The following is a 14,146-nucleotide window of genomic DNA, read 5'->3' on the forward strand; positions in this document are numbered from 1 at the left end:
GTAGTTAGTAGAATAATACCTCTTATTTCACTGTTTTACATGTGTGATTTAAGTTTTGTGGGAACAATCATGTAATTAGATCAATTCTTCTTTGATTTATGTTCAAATAGTGTTGAAATACAGATATTGATGAGGTCTTTGGTCTGTAATTTATGCAAGCTTCTCAGAACTAAAAATTTGTGAGTAGGGATAAAGTTGCTATTGGACTAGGGAGTATGTAATTTTTCTCTGTTCTGTCATCATTGGTTATAAAATCAGGAAGTTGAAATAAGATTTGTGGTTGTAGTACTTCGAAATTTGAATTTCATTTGTGTACTGATAGACCTCGGCTTTCATGGAAGGTCAGGACGTAGTGTTTGGTTCAACTGGGTATGAGTTTAGGCTAATAGTTGATGAATGTTGAGCTGCCAGCATTTATTCCAATCCAATACATGGCTCCATGACTCTCAACTTTAACACACGATCTTGAACTTAGAAAAGTAATCAATTGATGAATTTCGTAGCTTGCTTTAGGCACGATTAATAAATTATCGTGGTCATGGGTATAATAAATTATCGTGGTCATGGGTACGATTCTCTTGGCATGGTCACGATACATAAATCCCAACTTAAGTGCGCTTTTCATGTGAATAATAAAAATTAATATGTTGATTAACAGGAAAAAAGCTCTGACTTGGAAAATGTGCCCTTTATTTCTCTCTCTTCCAAACATGTCCTGGAGTAACTTTTTGTTCTAAATTTACTTCCGATTCTCATGGAAGACAAGATTTTCTTTCTTTCAGGTGATAAATCTTTTGAGTTAATCGATGCCGGCGATGGGTGGTACGTTTTAATCAAAAGAGGCAGAAGGTTTTCAAGCAGTATTAAGGTCGACGAAGAGAATCTCTGGTGGGTCTGCGATGCTCTTAAACAAGCATCAAACGGAGTGGGGAATTTTTATAGACGCTGGGGGAAGAAGATACAAGAGTACATTTATAGAGTGTATCAAAAATACAACATATATGGTCGATTCGTTCGAATCGAAACACGGCTGGGAGACAAGAAAATAGCAGTAATCATCCCGGAACCAGATTACAACAGGGGATGGGGAGACATAGCTGGGAAAATTCTACGCTTTCTGGATAAATCATACACAGTTGTAAGACGCATGAGGCCCAATATTCCACAAATGAGTTCTTATCTTGGTGCAGCTGCTATTTCTCAATGACCGGAGTTGAGGAAGCAACCAGTAATGCCAAAGGATAGCCGGTTCCAGTCCAACCCAGTAACAGTTGCTGAAAATCACCAGTTCCTATCGAGTTAACTTGTGGGAACTCTAAATGACCCTTTCAATCACAGCCGGAATCCAGAGGTGCTGCGAACATGGTTTATGAGCAGATGAAAGGTTTGTTCCGGCATGAGAGTAATTCCTCTCTCTCATAATACTTTCCTGTTTGAACTGCCATCGAGGCAGGAAGCGGCTAGGGTAAAGGCGGGAGAGTGGTTTTGGAATGGCCAGCGACTAACTTTAGAATGGTGGTCACCTATGATCGGCACCGAGACGGCTGGAAAAAACTTTGTACGTTGGGTCAAAGTTTTTGGGATTCCTATGCACGCATGGAATCTCGACTCTTTCAAAATCATTGGTGACCTCTGTGATGGATTCGTAGGAATTAATGAAGATACGAAGCATCGGAATCATCTTCTTTGGGCAAGAATATGTGTCAAAAGTTCTGATGTTAACTATCCAACCACCATCTTGCTCGATGTGGAAAATTGGAGGTTCGAAGTTTCAGTAATTAAGGAAGTTGTTGCCACACCAGTGGTAACCGGAGGTCCATCTGTTTTCGGAGAAGAAAAGGGAAAAATATCGAGCACATACCCAAAGGCATCAACATCGAGGATAGCAGTGCAAGGCAAAGTCCAATCGCTGCACGTGGGAGGACAGGTGGAGAAGGTTTACTTTAATTCAAAAAGTGTGGAGCCCTATAACCGACCCGCTCCAGCTATAAATAAATGTTATCACACAGCGGGCCTCAGAGCAGATAAAACCTACTATACTAAAGGCCCAAACAATCAGACCAATGCAAAGAACAAAAGGCCCAAGCTGCACAAGCCAATAAAGGAGTTGATAGTTAAAGGGATCAGGCCCATCCCTTGGTTATATAACTGGGCCATGGCTACCAGCACATCATCGACAATCCAACAACAGATTGCTTCCAACCACTCCAATCCACCACGCGATTTCACAAACGACCCCCAAATAGAAGCAGATGAGGAGGCCGACGATGAAGCCGAAAATTTCAGAGACAATCTCTGGGGACTTTCTTTATTCACAAAGTGGCATAAAATTGCTTCCACCACTATTACATGCTCTGACTCTCAGTACTCTACCTCATCTTACAGTAATTCACTGTCATTTCCATGGTATAAAGATGAGCAGCCTAATTTACAGATGGTGCAGGAGCCTACTGTGCTCGAGATTTCAAAGTGGACAAAGAAAATGTTGAGTAAAGCATATAAGACCTTCGGGATTAATCATGCAGGCTTTGAACATGAAATTATGGACTTAATTCTGAGAATGGATGAGAAACGTCGGGCTCAGATTCAAAATAGGAACTGCTCAAGTTCAGAAAAGAAGAAGGGCAAGAAAAAAGGTGAGAACGAAGTGCTTAATTTAATATATGGTGTTAATTATAAGGGTAGTAGCAGGAAGGAAAGGGGCAGGCGAGGCAAGGAAGTTAAAAGATGAAGATCAAAATTCTTAGTTGGAACATAAGGGGGATTAATGATAATAATAAACGGACCACTATTAGTTCACCGGTCCGCAGATGAAAACCTGATATTTTGTGTCTTCAAGAAACTAAAATAGATAACTGCCCTGCAGGTATTGTTCACCAAGTATGGGGGAATAGATGGGCTAAATGGGAAGAGTTGAAGGCAAGTGGTACCAGAGGGGCTATTATTGTTCTATGGGACAAGAGACTATGGAGGTGTATTGATTCCTATCAAGGTAGATTCTCAATAACTTGTATCCTTGAAAGCTTGCATGAAGATTTTAGGTGGTGCTTTACAGGTATGTATGGTCCACATTCAAACATAGAGAGGATGGAGTTTTGGCAGGAGCTGGGAGCAGTGAGGGGGCTATGGGGTGAACAATGGGTGATTGGTGGCAATTTTAATGTTTGCAGATTCGAGAATGAACGATTCAACTGTACTATAAAATCTGGTGCCATGAGGAACTTCTCAAACATTATATTAGACCTTGAATTAATCGATTCACCCCTTCAAGGGGCACAATATACATGGTCAAGGGGAGAGGATTATCTCCAGGCTTCCAGAATTGATCGCTTTCTAATCTCCTCGGAGTGAAATGAAAGTTTCAAAGCTATCAAACAGATAGCACTTCCAAGGTTTATCTCTGATCAAAAGCCATTACTACTGGAGTGTGGTGAGTGGGAAGCAACAACATCCTACTTTAAGTTCGAGAACATATGGTTGCAGCAAGATGGGTTCATTGATATGATAAAGGATTGGTGGCAGAACTACATGATTGGTGGCTCGCCTGATTTTATTCTCGTCCAAAAATTGAGGAACCTAAAAAAGGATATAAGCAAATGGAACAGAGAGGTTTATGGCAGAATGGATGATAGAAGAGGCAAAGCACTTGATGAACTTTCAGTCCTTGAGCAGGCTATAGAAAATAGAGTCTCTATACAATCTGAAAAACAAAGGATTCTGAGTTTGAAATTGGAGCTACAGAACTTGGCCAAAGCTGAGGAGATTTCATGGAGACAAAAGTCTAGATGTCGGTGGCTCAAAGAAGGAGACAGGAACACTAAATACTTCCAAAAACTGTCCAATTAAAATAGAAGATACAATAATATAGACAAGCTCAAGGTGGGCAGTGAAGTAATTGATGACAAGGAGTTGATCAAGAAAGAAATCCTAAACTACTACCATAACCTGTATACTGAAAATGAAGTTTGGAGGCCTACAACCAATTTTGAGGAGGTGGCCAGAATTTCAGCAGTTGACAACGAAATGTTAGAAGCAATTTTCGATGAAGAAGAAGTCCATGCTGTTATCCAGTCTTGTGCCCCAAATAAAGCTCCAGGTCCAGATGGGTTTACCATGGCATTCTTTCAAAAAGCTTGGGAATTTATCAAGCCAGAAGTATTGGGGGCTCTCAACCACTTCCACCAACACTGCCATATGATTAAATCATGCAATGCTTCATTCATTACACTAATTCCCAAGAAGAAAGGAGCCATGGAGTTGAGAGATTATAAGCCAATTAGCCTCATAGGAAGTGTGTACAAAATTATCTCGAAGCTTCTAGCAGAGAGACTAAAGAAGATTATTGGCAAGCTGGTCTCTGTACATCAAAATGCCTTCATAAAACACAGGCAAATCACAGATGCATCACTGATTGCCAATGAAACCCTTGACTGGAGGATTAAAAGTCGTGAACCTGGTGTGATGTGCAAACTTGACATAGAAAAGGCATTCGACCCGCTAAACTGGTCCTATCTCATCCCTATTCTTAGGAAAATGGGATTCGGAGACAGATGGATCAGATTTAACATCTCAACTGTGAAATACTCAGTGATAGTCAATAATGGTCCAGTGGATTTTTTCTCTCCTCAAAAAAGGATCAGGCAAGGAGATCCCCTCTCCCTTTTTTTGTTCATTATAGCAATGGAAGGACTGGGAAAAATATTGGATAAGGCCAATCAGTTGTAGTGGATTCAGGGTTTTAATATGGGTACTAATATCGGGAACTCAGTCACAATGTCACATTTACTATATGCCGATGATACACTCATCTTTTGTGAGCCTATTACATCACAACTACTGTATTTGAATTTGACACTTCTCCTCTTTGAAGCACTATCAGGTTTACATATCAACATGTCGAAAAGTGTAATGTACCCGGTCAATGATGTGCCTAACCTAGAGGAATCGTTCAACATTATGGGTTGTACAATTGGGTCATTCCCTACCACCTATCTAGGTCTCCCCCTTGGTGCCAAATACAAGAACACTAAAATCTGGAATGGGATCATTGGAAAGTTTGAAAAGAGATTGGCAGCTTGGCAGATGCACTATCTCTCCATGGGAGGGAGACTAACTCTCATCAATAGTGTCCTTGATAGCATCCCCACTTACTACTTGTCATTATTTCCCATCCCTAGCAAGGTACTTAAGAAGCTAGACAAGATCAGGAGAGACTTTCTCTGGGAAGGAAACAGCACCTCCCGCAAATACCATCTCGTCAAGTGGTCCAAAGTCACACAATTAAAAAGCAATGGAGGTCTGGGTATTAGAGACTTGGCCTTACATAACAAAAGTCTGCTCATGAAATGGCTATGGAGGTTCGGTACAGATGAGTCAAGCCTTTGGAAAGAAGTAATTGTTACTAAACATGGTAGAAGGGACAACTGGAGAACAAATACATCTACGTCGTCTCATGAGGTTGGTCCTTGGCAGCACATCAGCAAGTTGGGAAATAAATTCTTTGAGCAAGTATCTTTCAGGGCTGGAAATGGTGTGAACATTAGTTTCTAGAAGGATAAATGGTTAAACAATATTCCACTCATGGAGATCTACCCAAATCTGTTCCAGATTGCCCAAGATAAGAATTCCTCTATTGCTCAAAATAGATGTGGAAACTGTTGGAATGTATTATTCAGAAGATATGTTCAGGATTGGGAGATAGATAGCGTGTTGGAATTACTAGCTAGTTTAGAGAGGTGCACCATTGTTGAAACCAAAGCTGACAGACTCAGTTGGGGAGACAACAACCTTTTCACAGGGAAGGAATGCTACCAGCTATTAAGTTTCCAGAATCAGATAATTGATTCCTAGCCTTGGAAGCAAATCTGGAAGACCAAACTGCCTACAAAGGTCATCTGCTTCAGCTGGATTGCTCTTAAGGAAGCATGTTTAACACAAGACAATCTCAACAGAAGGGGTTATAAATTGGTAAATAGATGTTATGTGTCAAAGCAGCTCCGAGTCAGTCAGCCATCTGTTTTTGCATTGTAGAGTGGCCAAGGAACTATGAAATATGTTCTATTATCTCTTTGGCATTCAATGGGTCATGCCACAGCATGTTGGTGAAGCATATGCAAGCTGGAGCCTATGGAGAGTTGAAAAGACCATCAAGAAGATATGGGTGATGATCCCTGCAGTTATTTTTTGGTGCTTGTGGAATGAAAGGAATCATAAATGTTTTGATGGGATCTCAGCTCCAACTCACTCTCTTAAAGCTACATGTCTGCTTAACCTTTTTTGCTGGACTAAGTTAACTCCTGTAATTAGCTTTGATCAAATTTTTGATTTTGTTAATTCCCTGATGTAAAGGGGCTAACAAACTAGTATTTTTGTGCGCTAGTGCTTTTATTCTTTTGTAACTTTGCATCTTCTTGATGTCTTTTATTAATGAAACACCTTACTTCATCCAAAAAAAAAAAACATGTTGCAAATCGGGGGTGCGTTTCACGTGGCGCGATTCGCAATGTGTACAAAAACAAGCGAGTGCGCGACACCGCGACTTGTTCAAACAAATTTCACAAATATTAAAAACGGTTAAAAAGTTAAAAATACACAATAGGTTTCAAATATGTATTAAATCAGATAATTAGGCCAATTATTAATAGTTGAGCGACTGTGCTAAAACCACAGAACTCGGGAGTGCCTCGCACCTTCTCCCGGGTTACCAGAATTTCTTACCCGGTCTTCTGTGTTCGCAGACCATAAATAAGAGTCAATTTCCTCGATTTGAGATTTAAAATAAACCGGTGACTTGGGATACCATAATTATCCCAAGTGGCGACTTTGATTTAAATAAATAATCTCATTTCGAATAATATCACTTAAAATGGAAAAACTCCCATATCCCCTCGGGAAAAAGGAGGTGTGACACTTATCAAAGATTTATCTATAACTTTAACAAAGTAAGATTGAAATAATGTTCACGTAACAAAATAACCTGAAAAAACCAAACCAATCCAAACCGATATAGTTGGTTTGGTTTGGTTTTGATAAAAAGTGAACCAACCTGGCCCATGTACATCCCTAATGCCAATGATATCATATGATACCATGTCTCGTTAATGACTTGCCTAAAATTCTTCTAAAGAACAGGAAAAAATGAAGAAAAAATTTGCATATTTTCTCTGAAAAATGGTAACTGTAGGATCTAGAATACAATGCAAATCTAGTTTTTCCAAATCATAAATGAATTTCCAAATGAAATATTTCATTAGAATTATTTCTTGTGACTGACAGTAGTATAAAAAGACCATCTGTCTTCGTTTTCTAATCATAGGTTTGTCAACTAAAACGTTATATGGCGCAAAGCTTATTGTTGTCTTGTGTAATTCAGAGTACTGATTAGTCGGGCCAATACGTTCTGGATACTAGAAGTTGTGTATCGAGCATCTTCACTTTCTATCTTCTTCATTGAAATCTTTTACATCTTGTGAACCATGTTTATAAAAGGGTTTGCTCTTAAAAAGATTTTGATGGAGAAGATGGAAGTGACGATGATATATATACAATAATATTTCAGAGACGCATTTGGATGTAAAACTTAATAAGTAACTAATTAGAAAAATAAGTAACTAATTAGATTTGACTTTATGTGATGCTAACTTTATGTAGTAGTAATCCTTTGTCATTCATTTTATTACTATATATAATTCTGTTACATTAATTTTATCTATAATTCAAGTGGCATTTAAAATAGAATACATTTTTTTTGGTTCGATTTTTTTTATTTTTTTTGCAGAAAATCTACTATGAGTAGTTCCTAAACAAAGAAGTCTTGATATCAATTCTGTTTGCTTCCGTCTTACCATGTTGTTTCACTTTTTCATTTCCAATATTCAGTAAAGCGGCAAAATTACCCCCCCCCCCCCCCCCCCCTTTTTTTGTTAAAATTCAGTATAGCGATTAACAAATAATATTGAATTTCAACATGTGAATGCACAACAAAATATAATTTTCAAATCTATAATTAATATAAACATAGTTTCTATAGCTCTTTCGCCTTGTATGGGCTGGATTTAGTAACGGGATCTTTACATAAATAGTCGGTCATATTTATTATTTATTTTTTTTAGCCATATATATAAATTATACATTAATTGTATATAATTATACATATATAATACATAAATTATACATATATTATACCACTGTCGACTATTTTTAATTTAAACGATGGACGGTTATTTAGATTAATTCTTGAAATACTGCAAAATGATATGCGGGCTTCTGAGGCCTATTTGGATCGAGCTTTCCTTCAGTACTTTACCCAATAAGGAATTCTTCGTCTTTGTGGGCCGGGTGGAGATTAGAGGTAGCCACTCGAAACTTACAAAAAAGTGTTACATTTCCTGGTCATAACTTGAACCTTCTTTCTCGTAGTCACTATATAACTCATGTAACAAAGGTTTGAGTATGATGGCAGATAGTTTTTCCCGTCTCTTTCGGGTGGATGGTGAGGTTAATAGGACCTTCACGTGTTATCGTAAAGTACTAACGACACGAGCCGAGCAGTGTCTCGATTACGAAAGATGAAAGGTCCAAAAGTGTAAACATGAGGTTGGATGAGCAAGAAATGATTAATAATCAAAATAGCTGTTTCTACTTATAGGTATATCTCAAGAATTTGAAAGAATAAATATTTTGTTACCTCCTAATACAATCTTGTCTTTGCCTTCGTGTCTATATGTATTTGAACTTACCTAGCTGCGTACCTTCCTCACAAGAGGCATCCTAACTCTAGTGTTCAGTACTTTAATTTCTACTACTATTCTTTACTCCAAACTTAAAGATGTACTATTTAGTTCTTCTCTTCACTTTGTCTGGTAGACTAGTAAAAACTCTCTCTTAACTGAAAAAATTAACTCTATAAGAACAACTCTTGGGGTTTGAAATGAAAATGCGAAGTTTGATTTTCTTTTTTTGTTTTTTATTTATAAAAATGAATTTATGACTAACAACTTGTTTGGATGATTGTTATTTATTGTATCGTATCGTATTATTGCTTTAAATACTATGTTTATTTTGATTGTTACTTAAATTTTATTGTATGTATAGTTAAATCCATCGTTAGGTAACGACGAAAAGTTCCACTATGTAACGATCGATTCAGTGTGGTCGTGTTGTTACCTTGTTTTTTACTCTTATCTTGTCCTTCTTTATTATTGAATAAACATATCCTATTCTTTACTCTACTTTTTTACATAACAATTCTATCATGTATCCTACTTTTTCTTTATAATATTGTAGTTTTATTTTTTATATTTCTGGCGTGTCACATCATGAAACGATGACAAACGATCAATTTATCCAAACGTAAAATTCATCGAAACAATATAATACAATATATAATAAACAATACGATACATTATGAAACGACATGTAATAATCATCCAAATAAGCTGTAATTGATGTTCAATTTACCCTTGTATTAATTGAAACGTTTTAAGATTATTCCTTTCATTATATACTTTCGGGCCATTAAGATCTTTGCCGTTAGTAAAACGTCTTATATTTTATCATTGACTTCAGTGGAGCTTTGGACTAAAAAATCTTTGAACTCGGTCAAACATCTTGATACAGTGAACTTCACATTTCAAAATACCTTAGATTTACCAAAATTTACTCTTTTATTTTTAGTTTTGTTTTATAATACCTTTCATTATAAATCGATTAAAGTTTGTAAGTGGAAGAAAGAGACAAAAGGCTTGTCAGAAATAAGCCATTTCCACTAAATGAAACAAAAGTTTCATTCAAAAATGAAGGCCAAACTTTAGGGTGTCCACATACACCATATCCAAACACAATCGTCCAAATTACAAGAGGGGCAAAGCTAGAGTGGAGTTTTGGCAGAGGCATTATCAAAAGGAGTTGGAAGCAAAAAATTATTTCTCATTTCATATGTTTGAATAGTTTTGGAAAACAAACGAATATTATATATGTCGGAGCTAACCATTATTAACCAAGAAAAATAAAGGGCACCCGTAATCAGTGCCGGAAGCATAATTTTCATTAAGGGGGTTCAAAAATAAAAATAAAAATACGCAAAAAAAATTAAGAGGATTCAACATCTAATATATGTATATGAAAAAAATAAACTTATATATATATATTGTAATTTTCGGCAAAGGGAGTTTGGTTGAACCAGTTCCGCTCACCTAGCTCTGCCCTGCAGTTGTGACATTCGATCTTTTAACGAAAATTTGAAATCGTTGCAAAATTTTAGTTGTATGATTAATTAATATTTCGTAATGGAAAATAATTTTGTTTGGAAGCTGCTAATATTTGTTACTATAACTCATATCATAGCCTACAACGCGTAACTATTACATGTTGTCATCTCAAATACATCTAAAAGTAAAAATAAAGAATAACATCAATCAATGTCCATGGACAAAAGAGTCATGTATAAAATAATGACTCTAATTCTTTTTTTTATTTGACATAATAAAATGTTGCATGCATATTAAATTACGTAATATACCTCACATTTAGTTATAAGGTGGGAATATGTTCGATCCCTTTTCTGTTCATTTCAATATTGATTGAAATTGTTTTTGTATCCCATTCAGTGTATGTTATCCACATTGGAGCCCGATTATATTCGGATTCTCATCGCGTAAGGCCCCATTCGGGGAGAAGCGCTCCCTGCCTAGGATCTTTTTCATACTCAGGGCTCGAACTCGAGACTTCTGTTTAAGGGAAGAGCAGTCCCATCCACTACAGCACATCCTTTGGTGGTGATTGAAAAACTCCATGATCAACAAGATGTTGAGGTCCAAATTCAAAATAAAATTCTTTATTTACCGTAATACGGGGAAGAAATATATAAACAAAAAAGAGATCACATTTTTTAAGCTTGTAGTACCGGATAAGTATTTCCAATTTATATGTGTATGCATATATACAGTCAGATATTTCCATAACAATTATCCTTTATAACATCACTTTATTATAACAACTGAGTTTTCTTTGGAATTAATTTTTCATGTTATGTTATAATATATATTTTATATAATAATACTTCACCGGAGGCGGAGCCACATGCACCAAAGGGGTGTCAACCGACCCCCATTCGTCGAAAAATTACATTGTATAGCTCGATAATTTTTAAAAAAAAATATGTATATATATACTATATAATGACACCCTTTGACTTTTTGGTGAGTTTATTTCTTTATATTTTGACTCCCCTTAATGAAAATTTTTGTTTCGCCACTATACTTCATTATAGCAGCTAAAAATATCGAAACAAACGAGAGGTGAGATGCATGATAATATATAATAGCAATGAGGCAATGATGCATAGCTCTCATTGTGGGCAAAGAGCATGTGATAAGCTTATTGTGTTCATCGAACCTGACAAAAACTCACAGATAGGGGAAAGCTAAATGTCACAGGATACCCATTCTTCTTCATCATCTTCTACTAACCGGTTGTGTTGGGAAAATCTGCTCACTAATGGTATGTCTATAGGGTAGGGAACTAGGAATCCACCCTATATATTTTTCTATCTCCTAAGCCATGAGGATGTATGTCGTTATTGTGACGCAGTCAGAAATTTCATCAAATGAATATTACATGACATAATTTTCAGAGGAAGAGAGTTTGGTTAAACCTTATTGATAAGTTGTTGAATTGTTAAGGTGTGACTGAGAAAATTCACCTTTTGAATTACACATTTCTGTCTCACCCTTTCATTGTTTATAACTTTAGAAGTTTGGCTTATTTTTTATATACAAAACATTTTGAAATCTCTCCCCTCTTCTCTGCATTGTTTTTTCAAACAAACATAAGTATCGAGTGTGATTTGTTTCGTCATTTGAGCTCGCAAAAATTCTGTAATTTAAAGTGCCGCTATTACAGAGTAGTTTTTTCGTTTTATCCTATGAGAAATTAATCTGAATACTTTAGATAACAATGAGAGGATTAAAATCGTTAAGGACACATAAGAAATTTTCTGGGCTCGAAATAATTCACGTTTCTATTTTAAAGATTATTATGCTCATATTATTTTACACTTTATATAATTTAATTTTTTATTTTGAACACAATTTACTAACATAAATATAATTTTGCCACTGATCGTTACTACTTAGTAGACGCCTTCGTTGACTACTAAGTTTGTACCTTATTACAAATAGAATAGTAAACTTTGATTGTACGTTATATTAAAATCTAAAAAGATATTCCGATGAAGGTTATATTATTTCATGTTACATGAACAAAAAAGATACTACTAGAATCCGCCATGTTAAATGAATTTGAGTGTGATGGGAATAAAAGAGATTTTCTTGACTATTGGGGAAGATTATACTATTATTATATATAAAATACACATGTATAGGGTAAAAGTGAGATTAGAAAATTTGTGCGTAATTAATGGAGGGTAAGTTTGAGGTTTGAAATAATAAGCACGTGATTAGATGTGTCTCATTGACCTGTACTTTTATAATTAAAAAATGACATCTCATTCTTTTACATTTCACATTATATACATCAAGTTAAATCTAGAATGCTAGTCTAGAATGCTAGAAAAGAACCAAGAAAATGTTACTTTCATTATCCCAATTACTATGACTTCCGCCCTATTTTTTTTTTCATGTTACTACAATTATTAAACCTCTCCGTAACAATTTCATTTGTTCTGATATTATTTTGTTATTATAGTGAAATGCTGTTATAGGGGATATTTATTATAACATAACATAAAAATTGATTTCGAGAAAAATTTGGTTCTTAAAGTGATTGACTATTATATAGAAATGCTTTTATAAAAAAGTTTCACTCTATATATTTATAAAAATTTCTCAAATATCAAAAACTCAATTTCATTTAATTAAATAATTTAAAATTAAACACATAATCAATAATTTTTTTGAGAAAAAAATAATAATATAATTTTGAGACAAAATGATAAAGGCAATAGAACAAAACATGGGTGTGTGGACCAACCGACTTATAGCATCTTTCACAGCATAGTCAAAATTTCTAAGTTGCACCCGTGACCCTCATTTGGATCTTGTGATTTATTTGTAAGGTCATTTCTTTGTTTTCTGTTTTACACGAAAAACTAAGAGCATGTTTCACTAACAAAAAAATAAATAAATTATTAATTAAATAAAAACTCTCATACCAGAAGTATAGCCTATAGGATATATGTTACTTAATAATTTAGAAAAAGGCATGTAAATTATAGTTCATTTATACACGTTTTTATTTAGGAAAAAAGGATACATAGAGATGGGATTTTTCGAATTAAAGAAAGTTTGAATAATATTTTTCTAAGTTTAAAACATTCGGAGTATAAATTACCGCAATAAATAGAATAAAAGTCTAAAAGTGATTTTAAAGAAGAATTAATCCAAATAGCTGTCAATCTAATTTCTTAAATTAAAAATAGCCAGCGGATGTATAATATATATATATATATATATATATATATATATATATATATATATATATATAATTCATATAAATATAAGTATAATTGTGTATAATCTATGTATAGGGCTAGAAAAAATAAATATTGAATCTGGCCGGTTATTTGTGTAACAATATATACTTGATATATGCCTTTTGCAAATTTAGTAATTTAAAGTTATTTTCCACTTGAAACAAATAGATGTCTAAAATGTTCACGACAAAATGCATGTTATAGAATCTTTTTTTTTTTAAAAAAATATTGAAGGACGTGAGATGAGAAAGAGTAAAATTGTTTATTTCATCGAAATATGCACTAAAAAGTGGAAGTAAATGATATTCAAAAAAATATTCTTGGAAGTGAAACACAACAAAGGAAATGGTATTGGAGTTCCTTATATTTGAAAATTATTGACAGAAAAATTGAAAGGACAAAGCAATAGATGGTGAAACAAAGGACACATGATTGAGAAGCCCTATAATCTAAAAAGTCCCTTATCAAAATAAATAATCCAAAAAGTAAAAAAATGTAATAAGAAAAAATGTTTTAAGTTGTTAAAAAAAAGAGTGAAAATAACTAGACTTTGGGAATTGGTTGTAATGTGTCAGATGGACTTATCTTTTGGACCATTTTGTTGATTGTCTCATCATTTTTTACAGTTTGGTGTCTTTTTTTGTTCAAACAACC

At 34.8% G+C, this 14,146-nt stretch overlaps 1 protein-coding gene across 1 annotated transcript; it reads left to right on the forward strand.

The window, feature by feature from the left end:
* Nucleotides 1-1,327: 1,327 nt before the first annotated feature.
* LOC104086612 (uncharacterized) lies at nucleotides 1,328-3,488 on the forward strand. Its single transcript, XM_009590927.4, has 2 exons — nucleotides 1,328-2,636; nucleotides 2,867-3,488. Exons 1-2 carry the CDS (start codon nucleotides 1,397-1,399, stop codon nucleotides 3,349-3,351), a joined length of 1,725 nt encoding a protein of 574 aa, XP_009589222.1. The 5' UTR covers nucleotides 1,328-1,396; the 3' UTR covers nucleotides 3,352-3,488.
* Nucleotides 3,489-14,146: the final 10,658 nt, after the last annotated feature.

The sequence above is a fragment of the Nicotiana tomentosiformis genome, chromosome 9 (assembly GCF_000390325.3).
Source record: "Nicotiana tomentosiformis chromosome 9, ASM39032v3, whole genome shotgun sequence".
Classification (NCBI taxonomy): domain Eukaryota; kingdom Viridiplantae; phylum Streptophyta; class Magnoliopsida; order Solanales; family Solanaceae; genus Nicotiana; species Nicotiana tomentosiformis.